The sequence below is a fragment of the Choloepus didactylus genome, chromosome 2 (assembly GCF_015220235.1).
Source record: "Choloepus didactylus isolate mChoDid1 chromosome 2, mChoDid1.pri, whole genome shotgun sequence".
NCBI classification, from domain to species: Eukaryota; Metazoa; Chordata; class Mammalia; order Pilosa; family Megalonychidae; genus Choloepus; species Choloepus didactylus.
The window spans coordinates 49,332,332-49,347,721 of record NC_051308.1 but is presented as its reverse complement, the minus strand read 5'-3'; the positions used below and the strand labels follow the sequence as shown (position 1 = coordinate 49,347,721).

Sequence of the window (15,390 nt, the reverse complement as noted above, 5' to 3'; positions counted from 1 at the left end):
ACTCTCTTTATTTTGTATTATTGTTTTTAATTCTCTTTCAAATAACTGTGAAGTTTGTCCTTTTCATTCTGTTCTTCTTTGTGAATTCCTTAATTTCAGATTCTTATCCCTTCTCTGAAAGGCTGTAGCAAGTTTTCTATCTTAATCCTCATGCCTCTAGACTCTCCATATCACCCCTTCCAGTCCGTTTTCTACTTGTACTCTTCCATGGTTTTATGTATGGGATAAAGCAGACTCTAGCTAGGTGTTCTCTACCCTGCCCCACACATTGCAGGTTATTAACAGTATTTTGGATATGCTTTTTACTTTGCTGGCTTTTGCCCCATGGTTATGTTGCTCCCTTACTTTTGGAATTCCCTTTATCTTCCTAAGTCTGCCTAGGAAACACCTCATAATACTACAGGTTGTAGCTTATCTGTAAGGTCTTCCTGAGCCTTATCTTGAATTGTCTACCTCCTTATTTTTCTTTATTATAATAGTGCTAATTGCACTGAGTGGTACTTGCTTACTCATATTCTCCCCTGCCTCATCTGCCTTTCCCTGGGGAGGGGGGGTAGTGAGCTCTTTAAGAGTAAGAACCATGTCTTAACCATCTTTGTACTCCCAGGGTCTGGTACATAGTTATCATTCAGTAAAATTTATTGTAATGAGTGAGAAAACATGTTGTAAACTCTAACTATTACAGTACAAATAAACTAACATTACTATACAGATGCAGGAGATTAGGGATTTGGTTTCAGTTATCTAGGAAATGTATGTATGTGGAATACTGTTTTGCCCAGGTATATAAGATGATCCATACTCACTTGGTCTGTTTGCCCATGAGTGCCTCCTATTAGCAAATGAAGGAGGGAAGTATAAATTAAAAAGTTAAAAGGATACCCCAGGGTTGTGGTCCAGGGCTTGCACTGTATGCCGGTGACTTCATTCCTTTCTCTGCTCTTTAACAAATGTAAAAAGTTTTTTAAATTATGAAATATACATACTACAGAGTATGTGCAATGTGTACAGTTTAAAGAATAATAAAACAAATGCCAGCATGTTCATCACTGAACTTAAAATACAAGTCCTCATCTTCCCCTCTAGAGGGAACCACAATCCTGAAATTTATTTATTCATTTGCTTTTTCTATATATATAATTTTATCATGTACGTAGGTATCTCTGAACAATGGATCATTTAGTTTTGCACCTTTTTGAATGGAAAACTTTATTTGAACCCAGTCAAATTGTATTCTTAAGCTACTTGCTTTTTTTTCCTCAACATGTTTTTGGAATGTATTTTCATTAATATGTTATGGTGTTCCATTGTACGCACATACCACAACGTATCCATTCTTCCATCAATGAACATCATTTCCAGTTTTTAAATTATAAACAGTGCTGTTACGAACATGTTCTAGATACATGTGATAAAAGTTTCTTTGGAACATTGGTTCTCATCTAGGTTTAGCATTGCCCCCTCTAAGTGGCATTTGGAAATTAAGGCATTTTTAGTTGTTACAGTGATTTGGGGGCACCATTAGCATTTAGTGGGCAGGGGAAAGAGATGCCAACTATCCTGAAATGCACAACACAGATTGTTCCACCAAAAATGCCAACAGTGTCTTAGTGAGTAAGTGTCCTTGGATCATTTGGAGTAGAATTACTCTATTTTAGGGTATTACCATATTCAACTTTTCTAGGTAATGGCAAATTGTTTTTCATAGTTGATGTACTTCCATTGGACTATGAGAGTACACATTGTCTACTTCCTTACCAGTACTTCTTGGTATGATTAGAGTTTTAAAATGTTAAAAATCTGGTAATATGAAATGTATCTGTAGTATAGTTAAAAAAAAAACTTGGCTAGTCTTTATTCCAGGTTCCTAGGAGGTTACCACTACATCCTTAGAATTTCCTGTGATAGGAATGTTCTGTCATTCTTGGTGGACTCCAAACCACACCTGATAGTTATGCTAAGGTAGTCTTAAAAGGTGGGGTGGTGGTGGGGGGCAAGGGCCTGTCAAAACCAGAAAAACCAACCCTGTGATTGGGGCTTGGGGCTTTGGGCCATAGAGTGTCAGCCTGACCTCCAGGGAGAGAAAAGTGGGGCTTGGGATTGAGTTCAACCACACAGGGCATTGATTAAATCATTCAGGCTTATGTAATGAGACCCCAATAAAAACTGGTTACAGAAGCTCAGGAGAGCTTCCATGATTGATAAGACACGTCTATGTGCTGGGAGAGTTGACGCGTTTTGATACCGTGTGGAAAAGACTTGGGGAGCTTTGCATTTAAGATCCTCCCAGACCTTGGTCTGTGCATCTCTTCTTTATGTCCTTTTGCTGTAATTACTATAATCATAAGTATAGTGCTTTTCTGAATTCTGTGAGTTGTTCTAGCAAATTATCAAATCTGATGGTGGTGTTGGGAACCCTAGAATTTGTAGCCAGTTGGTCAGAAATGAGGGTGCCCCTGGGGACCTCCAAAGTTGTGGCTGATGTCTGAGTGAGGGGAGTCCTGTGGAGGATTGTCCTTAATCTGTGGAGTCTGGCCTAACTCCAAGTAGTTAGAATCAGAATTGATTTGAATTATAGTTGGTGGGAGAGATCATTGCAGTCATTTGCAGTAGTATCTCATATTCTTAGTTTCATTCATCAGATTACTAGTAAGAGTAAGCATTTTTCCATCTGTTGATTGGCTATTCTTGTGTCTTTCTTGAAAGGCTTGTTTGTGTTTTGTTTTGTTTTTATCTACTTTTTAATTGATTTGTTTGTCTTTTAAAACATTTTTTTAAACTCAATTCTTTATGTATTGTGGATAGTAATCTTTGATAAATGGGTTGCAAAGATGTTTTAGCAGTCTGTGGGTTATCTTTTTACTCTTATTTACATGCTTTTGATGAACAGATATTTCATCAAAAGCATATAAATTTTCAGATTTCAGTATTGTTTTTTCCTAAGTTTTACTTTTTACATTAAAGACCTTGATTTAGCAGTAATTGAATTGAGTTAATATTGTGAGGTAGAGAACCATTTTTATTTATTTTTAGTATGGAAGCAACTCCATCTTTTTTACCTGTTCTGCATTGCCAGCTTTATCATATGTAAGGTTTCTGAATATGCATGGCTCTCTGTTCTGTTCTTTTTTTCAATTAAATATCCTTTGCTAGTCCCACTCTGTCTTAATTACTGTAGCTTTATAAGTCTTGATAGCTACTAGGGCAAGTTCACTACTTGGTGGTTCTTCTTAAGGAGTGAGTATCTTGACTGCTCTTGAACATTTGCTGTTCAGCTTGGCAGATTCCTTAAAAAGCCCTACTAGGATGTTCCATTGAATCTATGTATAAATTGGGGAAAAATGAAAACTTGGTATAATTTATTTGTAGATTCTTTTGGGTTTTCTTTGTAAAGATTTATATTATTTGAGAATAATATCAGTTTTGTTTCTTTTCAATCTTCATTATTTCTTCCTTTACCAAACTGGTTAGGATCACCAGTATAATGTTGAGTAGGAGTTATGAAAGCAGACATTTTTGTCTTATTCCTGATTTTTTTGTTTCACTATCAAGCATGATGTTTATTGAAGATTTTTTCTACGTATTCTTTATCATTTAAAAGAAGTTGCCATGTTAAACTTCACAATAAAAAAAACGGAAAAAAAAAAAGAAATTGCCATTATTTCTCTTTCTAGTTTGCCAAGAGTGTTTAATTACAGAGAGTTTCTTGAATTTTATCAAATACTTTTCCTTTTTTATGCATTGTTGGATTCAGTTTGCTAATATTTTATTTAGAATTTTTGTATCTATGATTATAAGCTTAATCATAGATCTTGTACTATTCTTATCTGATTTTGTACCAGTGTTCTACTTATCTCATATGATAATGTTGATTGAGTTCCCTCCTTTTTTTCTCTGAGAGTTTGTGAAAAATTGGAGTTATATGTTTCTTTAATATTTATTAGAACTTTCCTGTAAAACTGTCTAGGCCTTGAGATTTCTTTGAGGTAAGATTTTAAACTAGTCATTATATTTCCATTATGAATATAATGAACATTCAGATTTTTTGTTTCTTTTTGGATCAGTTGTGTTTATAATTTTCTGGGACTTTGTGAGTTTCACTTAAATTTTAAAAATTATTGTCATAAAGCTGTTCATAATATCCTCTTATTTTTTAGTATCTATTGAATCTAATTGCATCTCATTTTCATTAATCATATTTTTTATTAGTGACTTTTCTCTCTCTTTAAATTAATCTTGCCAGAGTCTTTTCTCTGTTGTCTCTTCATGTTCTATTTCATAGCTTTCTGCTCTTTATTATTTCTATGTTTCCTCTTTCTTTGAGTTTATTTTTCTCTTATATTTTTTCTGACTTCCAAAGTTGAGGACCTAGCTTTATTTTTACCTTCTTTTTAAATATAGGCATTTAAGGCTCTAAATTTCTTTCTAAATTGCTTTAGCTGAATTCTGTAAAATTTGACACACAACATTTTCATTAATGTTTGGTTCTAAGTATTTTTAAATTGCCATTATGGCTTCCTTTTTGACCCATGTTTTATTCAGAAGTGGATTTTGTTTGCTTGTTTATTTAATTACCAACTTATGTTTCGTTTTTTGGTTTCTAACCTTTTTTATAATTCCTTGATATTTGTTGAGACTTATTTTATGGTCTGTATTCCAGTTATTCTTGCTATATAACAACCCTACAACTTAGTGGCTTATAGCAACCATCTAATTTTGCTCACAGTTTTGTGTTTCAGGAATTCAGGAAAGGCTTGGCCGGGCAGTGCTTAATGGGGGTCTCTCATGCAGTTGTATTTAGATATTGACTGGGGCTGTAGTCATCTGAAGGCTTGATGGGGTTGGACAGCCAAGATGGCTCACTCAACATGGCTGGTAGTTGATGATACCCATGAGCTGGGACTCAGCTGTGCTGTCTACTTGAGCAACTATCCAGCCTGGTGGTCTCTGAGTAATCTGGATACATTGTCTGGTATCCCCAAAGTAATCATCCCAAAAGTAGTAGGTAGAAGCTACACAGCCATTATTGACCTACACTTGCAAGTGTTATTGTGCCTTCTAATGTATTATTTTGGTCAGAGTAAGTCACTATAGTTGGCCCAGCATGAAGGGGAGGGCATATAGACTCTTCTTCTCAAAAGCAGGATTGTCAAGGAATTTGCTAACATGTTTTATGACTTCAAAGCCTAGAAGATAGGATTTTTATATATATGTTTCTATGTATGCTTGAAAAGAATGTATATGTCTAATTATTGGTTACAGGGTTTTATTTGTAATTAATGTAATTAACAGTTCTGTGGTTGAAATCTGTTCTTACTGCTTGCTAGCTTGGTTTTTATTGTTGCTTCTGTTGTTGGTTTTTGTCTGCTTATCTGATCAATTATTGAGAAGTAAAACTTATACTTGGAAGCTATGGTTATTAGGTGCATATAAGTCCAGAATTCTAGAATTGTAGAATTGCTGCTGAATTGAACTCTTTATCCAGAATTCTAGAATCGTAGAATTGCTGCTGAATTGAACATTTTATCTGTATGTAGTTACCCTTCCATCTCTTGATAAAGCTTTTGCTTAAAGATTATTTTGTCTGATATGATATAGCTCTGCTGTCTTTCATTTGGTATTTGCTTGGTATATCTTTATGAATTATTTTACTTTCAATATTTCTGTGCCCTCACATTTTAAGTATATCTCTTATAAGCAGCATATAGCTGGGATTTTGTATTTTATCCAGTATGACAATCTGTCTTTAAGCTGAGAGTTTAGTAGTTCAGTTATATTGATTACGATCACCAATCTATTTGTATTTTTGTTCTTATTCTTTACTTTCTATTTGACTGCTTTTTCTAGTTTTCTTTCTTTTCTGGCCTTTTTTAAGACTCCTTCTCCCATTCCATTTTTTTCACTCTCTGCTAGTTTGGAATGTTTCTGTGCTTCTATTCTTACTGTGTACTCTGGAAATTTTATCTTGCATATTTAACTTCAAGTCTGTTATGGGTATCTTTAACGACTTTCTCAATAATTCAAGGCTGTTAGAATGCTTTGACTCCAACCACTACCCTACTGGTATTTATGTTACTTTTGTCTACATTTCTAGATACATCTTGATTTCTCAGTCTCGCACATGAAACATTGTAGTCAGTGTTTATTTAGATTTATCCACTGCTTAACATTTACTTTGCTCACTATTCTTGCTTGAATCCTAGACCTTTCTTCTTCTAAAATAATTTCCCTTTTTCCTGAAGTAAATCCTTTAGAAACTCATTTTTTTGAGGATCTGTTGATCAAAAACAAGTTTTGTAATGTACAAAATGCCTGTTTCTTCCTTGTTCTTGAAACTTTAGTTATACTGGGATTTGACTTTTAGGTTGACAGTTATTATTTGAAGATATTTTTCTACTGCTTCTGAGTTCTGTCATTGATGTTGAGAAATTTGCTGTCAGGCTGTTTATCATTCCTTTAAATGTAGTTTGTCTTTTTTCTGTAGCTGCTCTTATGATCTCCTCTTTGTCTTTAGTGTTCTGTATATTCATTATGATGTATCTAAGAATAGATTTCTTTCAGTTAAACTTGCATGTAATTAATTGTGCTTTCTGAATCCTAAGTCTTAAGTTCTGTAAAATTCTCTTTTTACCTTGTTGAATATTGCTTCTCCCTGATTCTCTCCATTCTTTCCTTTGAGAACTCCTTTTAGAAATATTTTGGCTTTCACATTGTAATGTTTGACGTCTCTTCACACTCAAACTTTCCATCTTCTTGTCTGTCCATCCTTCTCTATTGCATTATGGATATTTTTCTCACCTATATATTCTAATTTGCTAATTTTTTTGAGCCCTATCTAGTCTGATATTAACCTATCCATTGAGTTCCTAATCCTGCTTATAATATATATATATTTTATTTTTAGATGTCCTATTTATATCTTTTGTTTATCTGCCTGGTCAGTTTTAACAGACTCTTATTCTTTCATTATATTTTCAATTCTGTCTTTTATTTCTTTATCCACATATAACACAATTATTTTATTCTTTTTGTCAAATAATTCTAATGCCTGCAATCTTTGCAGATGTAATTCTATTGTTTGCTTCTTCTCTCTCTCTCTCATGGAGCTTGTTTCTTTATGGGTTTGGCAATTTCTGGTTGTGAGTCTATTTTCCTTGTAACAGTATTTGTGGAAAATTTTTGAGACTCAGGTCTGAAGTGTATTTTTCTAGAGAGGATTTTCCTTTGATTTTGCTAAGTGTCTACAGGTACCACTGATCTGAGACACTTTAAACTAAAATTTTGGCTTAGAGTTTTTAGCTGGCAAATCTTATAAATTTAGGCCCCTAGCCTGCCTGAATGCAGGCCTGCAGTTAGGGATTCTCAGGAGAGACTTTGGTTTCTTTTCACCCAGCCAGGAGTGAGTTAGGTATGACTAACTTTAATCATTCTCTCCCTCTGTAGGGCAAGGTAATTTTTTCTACTTTGCACAATGATGGAGATTCCCTTCTAGAGTTCTGGCTTTGTCTCCTGTGCCAGGCACATGTTCTCTGTTGAAGCCTGGGCTTTAGGCAAATGCTGCCTCCTGTGTACTTGCTTATTCTTCTAGATTCCTGCTTTCTCATCATTTCTGACCTCTGAGGAATTTCTTCACTTTCCTACCAGCTAAGCATTGAATTTTAAAAGATTTCTTTTTTTAGTTCCTGATCTAGCAGTTTTAGAAGTGCTACACTGAAGGGGATTCTGCCATGTTTTTGAGTTGGGTTTTAAGCAGTGAAGTAGATTATGTTTCCATATACAGTTGTTTTATGAATTTTACTCAGAATTCCTTTTCTGCAGATTTAATTATTAAATCTATTCAGTGAAATAGCCTTCAAATAAAGGACACAGAATCTGATGAATTCCTGTCTCAGAAACAGAATAATGTTGTATTTTTATGTCACACTTTAAGAATAATATAAGTAATAATAATATATTAGTTAAAACCTCATGTTCATCATTATTAGAACTTTCTTAACCTCTTCTGAGATATAAATTCACATTTATTTTATTCACAGATAAGTGGACTTGGAGTTTAGAAATGTTTTCAGAGTTAAGATAATCCTATGTCCTTTTTTTAACCTTCAGAGACATAGTTCTCTTTCAACAAATCTAAAGTGAGAATAAAATGTGATCTTTTTTTTGCTGTCTTTCTAATCCACTACATGTCATGATTCCTAATTTTCCCCTTTTTCCTTCTTATTTTTACCTTCTTTAAAAACTTTATGTTTAATAAGTTGTATACCATTTCTTTGCCCTTTATTGCTGAGGGAAAATATATCCCATCATGAAGCAAACAGGAATAGTTTCGATTTAATTTAACTTATTTTTTCATTTACTCAGTCATCTGGATCTAGAAACTAAACATTTGAGAAAGTGGATTAATCAAGTATATGTTATGTAGTATATTTTGGAGGGGAGGGACTTACGCTTTGTTTGTGTTTTATGTGTGTAGCTGTGTGTGTATGTTCAACTGCAGCAAATGAAATGACTCACTTTAATAGAGGTTTCTCATTCTGAAAGAATTCCCTTCTGTAGGGGTACATGTTTTTGGTGTGCGTGTATCTGTGTGTTTGAGCTTGCACATAATATAATTGGTTAGAAGTATTTTTTAGATGTACTTAATGCAGCAGATACTTCAGTCATAAACTATTTTCACTTTATACATTTTTAAAAACCAAATGACCTATTATTCTATTTTTTTCTCTTAGGGTAATACTGAACAGCCTGTCCAAACTAGCAAGATTGGACTAGGAAGAAGAGAGTATCAGAGTTTACAACATCGCCATCATTCTCAGCGTTCTAAGTGCCGTCCACCTAAGGGCATGTATTTAACCCAGGAAGATGTCGTAGCTGTTTCCTGTAGTCCCAATGCAGCAAACACCATTCTGAGGCAACTGGACATGGAGTTGATCTCTTTAAAACGTCAGGTATTTTCTAAAAGTCCTTCTTTTTTTAGAATTCTGTCCATTTTGCTTACTAGATTTTACCTAGGTTGAACTTAGTTTGCTGATTTGCTCAGCCCCCCACCATGTACATAAGTTTCATTCTTTAAAGTTTACCTTATTTCTAAATTATAAGATGCCTCTCTCTTTCAGTCTATTCTAGATTTGAATCCCAGTATTGCTACTGTTTGCTCTGTGATCTTGGACAAATTAAATAACTTCTCTAAGCTTTAATTTCTTATCTATGAAATTGGGGATGATAATCCTACTTCTCTTGCATGTTAGGAATTATTTAAGATGTTACTTGTATATTGTTTAGCATAGTTTTTGGCACATTGTGAATGCTCAGTGAATAATGTCTGCTGTCTTTATCATCATCATTGTCATCATCAGTAGTAGTGTGTAAGTACCATCATTATCATAACAAGTAGTGGTTCAGTTTCAGTATCTAGAGTCAGTGAAACTGAGTTCTAATCCTGCCTACACACTTTACTTATTGTGTAACCTCAGGGGAGCTGTTTAATTTCTCTCAGCCTCAGTGTCCTCATCTGGAAAATGAGGATAATAATGTGGCGATTGGGAGGAATTAAATGAAATATATATGATTAGTACTTAAGAACGGTGCCTGGTACATGGCAAGTACTCAATTACTAGTTGTTAGGTCTCTGGCTGTTCTGTCTTCTTTTCCTGTTTTTTTTGTTTGTTTGTTTCTTGTTGTTTATCCCGTCTCTTCAATTTAGGTATTCTTCCAGGTTGTACCTTCTTGGTCTGTATTAACCAACCCCATACTATATGCCAGTGACCCCTGAATCTGCTTCTTCAGCTGTGACTTCTCTTCTGAGCTTCATAGCTGTATTTCTAGCTGCCTAGTAGACATAATGTCCTCAGGGTTCATCCATGTTGTCAAGTGCTTCAGGACTTCATTCCTTCTTACTGCTGAATAATATTCCATCACATGTATACAGCACATTTTGTTTATTCATTTATTGGTTGATGTACACTTTGGTTGCATCCATCTTTTGGCAATTGTGAATAGTGCCTCTATGAACATTGGTGTGCAAGTGTCTGTTTGCGTCCCTGCTTTCAGATCTTCTGGGTATATACCAAGTAGCAGGATTGCCAACCGTAAGGCAGCTCTATGTTTAGCTTTCTGTGGAACCACCAAATCGTCCTCCACAGTAGCTGTACCATTTTACATTCCCACCAGCAGTGAATGTGTTCCCATTTCTCCACATCCTCTCCAACACTTGTAGTTTCCTGTTTGTTTAATAGTGACCCTTCTGGTAGGTGTGAAATGAATCTCACTGAGGTTTTGATTTGCATTTCCCTAATAGCTAGTGCAGATGAGCATCTTTTCATGTGCTTTTTAGCCATTTTTATTTCCTCTTTGGAAAAATGTCTACTCATTTTGTTTGCCCATTCTTTTAATTGGGTTGTTTGTATTTTTATTGTTGAGTTGTAGGATTTCTTTATATATTCTGGATATCAAACCCTTATCAGATATGTGGTTTCCAAATATTTTCTTCCATTGAGTTGGATGTCTTTTCACTCTTTTGACAAAGTCCTTTGAAGCACACAAGTATTCAGTTTTAAGGAGGTCCCATTTATCTATTTTTTTCTTTTGTTGATTATGCTTTGGGTATAAGGTCTAAGAAACTACCCTCTATCACTAGATCTTGAAGATGTTTCCCTATGTTTTGTTCTAGGGGTTTTATGGTACTGTCTCTTATATTTAGGTCTTTGATCCATTTTGAGTTAATTTTTGTATTAAGGTGTGAGACTCAGGCCCTCTTTCATTCTTTTGGATATGGATATCTAGTTCTCCCAGCACCACTCATTGAAGAGACTTTTCTGTCCCAATTGAGTAGACTTGCAAACCTTGTCAAAAATCAGTTGATCATAGATGTGATGGTCTGTTTCTGAACTCTCAATTTGATTCCATTGATTGATGTCTATCTTTATGCCAGTACCATGGTGCTTTGACCACTGTAGCTTTATACTTTAAAGTCAGGAGGCATGAGTCCTCTCACTTCATTCTTCTTTTTGAAGATGTTTTTGGCTATTTGGGGCCCCTTACCCTTCCAAATAAATTTGATAATTAGCTTTTCCATTTCTGCAAAGAAGCCTGTTGGAATTTTGATTGGTATTACATTGAATCTGTAGATCAGTTTGGGTAGAATTCACATCTTAATGACATTTAGCCTTGCAATCTATGAACATGAATTGTCTTTCCATTTATTTAGGTCTTCTTTGATTTCTTTTAGCAATGTCTTTTAGTTTGCTGTATATAAGTCCTTCACATCCTTAGTTAAGTTTATTCCTAGATATTTGATTCTTTTAGTTGCTATTGTAAATCGGGTTTTTTTTCTTGATTACTTCCTCAGATAGTTCATTACTAGTGTATTGAAACAATATTAATTTTTGTGTGTTGATCTTGTGTCTTCTTTCTTTCTGATTATTATTGATTTTTAAAAAGAATTTTTTCTTTTAAGCTTTGAGCTCCTTCCTTGATTGTTCACTTGATGTGGGACATAGTAAAAGTTTGCCCTTGTGGTTTTACAGATTTTGCTAGCCATTGTTACTTTTATATCCCAAACACAATTCTGAATTCTTCCACACTTTCCCTAGTTATCTTTTCCTCTTTTTGCATTTCCTGTGTCTGAGAATAGCACCAGATACACTCAGCTACGCAAGCCAGTGATCTAGGAATTATCCTTAGTTCCTCTTTCTCCATAATTCTCCACAGTCAAGTGTGTACTGCTTTAATTAAGGTCATCAACATTTCTCACCTGGATTGTTAAATTAATTTCCATCCTTTTCAACCCCATTGTATCTCCACATTACTACTGGAATGATCTCTCTAAAAGGCACATATGGTCACGTTGCTCACTTAACGTAAAAGTTCTTTAGATTTCCTACTGTCCTTGTATAAAATTCAAATTCCTTGGTCTGTCCCCAGCTTAATTTGCCCATGGCTCAGGGCCTTCCTGTCCTCCTAAATGCTGTTGTGCCTGGAATGCTTTTCCTTCCCCCAATGTTGTCTGCCTGAGTAATTCTTGTTAATCTTATAAAACTCAATTTAGGGGTCATCTCCTCTGGAAAACGTTCCCTAATTTTCACCACCACCTGCCCACCAACACACACACACAAAGACATTTATTCCCTTGTTCTCACTCTTTCACCCTCCAAGTCTAGAATTGACATTTTTTTATCATACTTTTATATTTATCTAACTCCCTTCTAATCTGTGAAATTCTATAAGACTGAGACTTTATATTTTATCTCTATATGTTTATCTAACATGGCTGACCAACTAATCACCCTTGAACCATCATAGATTTATACACTTTAGTTGCATTTTTAAGATTTCTGGTGCAAAACAATTCACAAATCACTTTAGAAATATTTAATCATCCCTACTGGGGAAATTCTAATTCTTAAAATTCTAAGTGGAAACTGATAATATTGCTAGTAGAATAATAGCTATAAACTTGATATGATTCAAATTCAAGTTCTACCTCATACATTGGTGACCTTGGGAAAGTTTCTTAACTACTTGGTCCCTTAAATTCCTCATCTGTAAAATGATTATAATAGAAGTGGAATAAATTCTGTTACAGCACTTATTTTTAAATGTAGATTTATTCAAACACCATTGGTACATTAGGGAACAATTTGAGCATAACAAAAATTTTGTGTTTACTTGTGTGTGATTTTGTCAGTGGAAAAACTGCAGTCAGCTGAACAAAGCCACATAGGAATATACAAAATGCAAACCTGCAACACACCTCAAATATCTACCAGTTACCTCAATTCACCATATGTGTTATGAGCCACACACATCCACATCTGGTTTTAAAACTTCTCATCTGATTTCACATAACCCTCCCTCCACTACTTCATAGTAACCGTGAGCTACAGGCCTTTTAACGGCCTCTGCCACAGCAGACTTCAGGTCTTTTTCAAGGTAAAATGTCATCTTTATCATAGTATCCTTCTATGAATTTCATAACCATTTAGCATATGTAAACTGTGTTACCATTTTTATTAGATTCCTGTCTTTTTTATAATGTGTCACAAGTTTTTGAGTGTTTTGTCTCAATTTCCTTTTTCTCATAAGCCCTGTGGTTTCTCTCGTGCAATTTTGTGTAATATGGTGTCTTTTAGGAACACATAAGTTACATGAGAGCAGAACTGATTGTATATACTTTATCAGGTTGTGAGTGATTTATTACATATGAAGCACTGAGAATAACTTTTTGTGCATAATAAACACCTTTAAATATTAAGCATCGTCATTATTATTCTTATTGGAATAAATGTTATGGTCAGAACATGGTGATGAGAAGTACTGGTGGAGTTTAATCACTATACATGCTATTTGCCTCTGGTTATAACAGACAGTGTTAAAAGATTCAAAGACCGTGACTTATGGACTGTGCTATTAGTTGAGGTATATATTAGTTGACCGAGTGATGTACTTGCCCTATAAAAATGTCTTAAAGTTTAAGAGGGTTTGGCATAAGCCCTTTTCATTTATTAATTGCTCATTCACCTAAGTATGTGATCTAATTCACATTTTACATTATTTTGTTGAAGGTTCAGAATGCAAAGCAAGTGAACAGTGCACTTAAACAGAAAATGGAAGGTGGAATTGAAGAATTCAAACCTCCTGAGGTATGTTATTGAGGAATACATGTGTCTAAGTGTGGTGAAACCTTGTTCTTTGAGTTATCAAGTGATTAACTATTGTTATGGTCACTTGTGTTTTTAATACTTTGAAGGTTTCATAATATGGATAATTTGTTATGTCTCCATTTTGTGGTTTAGATATTTGATCTTTTGAATCTTGACTGATCATTTTTCACTTAAGTTAAATCCTTTCTTTCCTATCCTTAGCAGTTCTTATCAAGCAAAGTAATTAGGGAAAATAGCTATAGGAGTAAGCATAGTATATGTGAAACTTAGAAGGTCATCAGATGAGCAAGTCAGTGCATTTCTGGTTCCATAGCAATGTTTGCTCAAAGTCCTCTCCTGCTTGTGGTAACTGGTAACAAAGCAATAAAAAGATCACTAGAAAGAAACACTCATTTTAACGATTTTAACAGATTTTTATTTTAATTTAGATATTTGTCTTTTGGCTCACTGAGTGATTTCCAATTAGGAATTTTAGTGTGTGGACTGTGATTCTTGTACTTTTATCCCTGAAAATGTAAAATATAAACAAGATACAGATTGATCATTTTCTCACGTCTTAACTTCTGTTTCAGGTGAAGCCTTACATATATTTTTTATATCTGTGATAATTATAGTACTTAAATGTTCTTAAGGTTCAATCAGGTCTTTTTACAAAAGCATTTATAATATTAAGTCTTTTTCACTTTTTTCTTTTTCTTTTTTTTTTAAGACTTTTATATTATTCTCCATATCCTGAATTTGCTTTTCTGTGTGTGTGATAATTGAAATATCTTATTTGGTCTTAATGAGACTTTTTTTTTTTTTCTCCAAAGCACAGGTTGACTAAATAACCTACAAATGGAAATATGTGTGAGGGGCTGGGAGGAGGGAGAGAAGTAGTACTTCAGAAATAACACCATATGTGTTCTTAATAATTATAATCTTCAGAAAGGAAGAATCTTCATAATGACTTGAAAAGTTGAACAAAATTGAGAAGTTTCTAGAAAGATATGTGCCTCAACCAAAAATGTCTTGAAAAAAAAACCTGAATAATTTATAGTCAATAAATAAAATCAGGGGATAATTAACATTTTTCTCACAAGAAAACACCAGACCCAGACAGTTTTATAGGAAATGTCTACCAAATGTTCAAGGAAAGGATAATTCTGATCTTAAACAAATTTTCCAAAAAATTAAAAGACATCTCACTCATGAATAAAGTAAGATGTGAAAGTACAGTAACAGTTTATAACTTTCCTATATACTACCTCATTTGGTTCTTACATAAATCCAGACAGATAGGTTGAGCAGATACTTGAGGAAATTGGGACTCAGAGAAGTTAACTGACTTGTTCAAGATCACATGACTAGAACAAAGTGGTACTCTGGCTGGATTTCAGATTTTTAGAGTCCTGATTGGCATTCAAGATTAGTATATATTATGATGCTTCTTTCTTTTGGGAGTTTTCATGCAATAGCAAAATTGTGTATTAAATGTTCACATTTTAATGGGTTAGAAGTTTTATTGGGTTTTATTGGTTTAGAAGTTTATCACATTTTTATATTTTTTGATTTATTGTAAAAATAATTATCAAAATAAAACTACCAAAAGCTTAACACTTCCATCCATTGAAGTTTGAATATTACTTTGAGGTTGACTTACTGAAATCATATGACTTGAAAAATATATATGTTTTATCATCTAGAATGCCCAAAGTATATTTATATTGCTCATATTGTTCTTACCACT

General features: G+C 34.0%; 1 protein-coding gene across 10 annotated transcripts in view; it reads left to right on the top strand.

Annotated features, from left to right (window-relative positions):
• The window catches only part of RCOR3 (REST corepressor 3), a 54,471-nt gene that overhangs the window by 22,318 nt on the left and 16,763 nt on the right, over positions 1–15,390 (top strand). For all 10 annotated transcript variants that reach the window (XM_037824506.1, XM_037824510.1, XM_037824492.1 and 7 more), the window contains 2 exons: positions 8,730–8,948; positions 13,563–13,640. In XM_037824506.1, the coding sequence (XP_037680434.1) occupies positions 8,730–8,948; positions 13,563–13,640 (297 nt within the window). The remainder of the gene's footprint in view (positions 1–8,729; positions 8,949–13,562; positions 13,641–15,390) is intronic.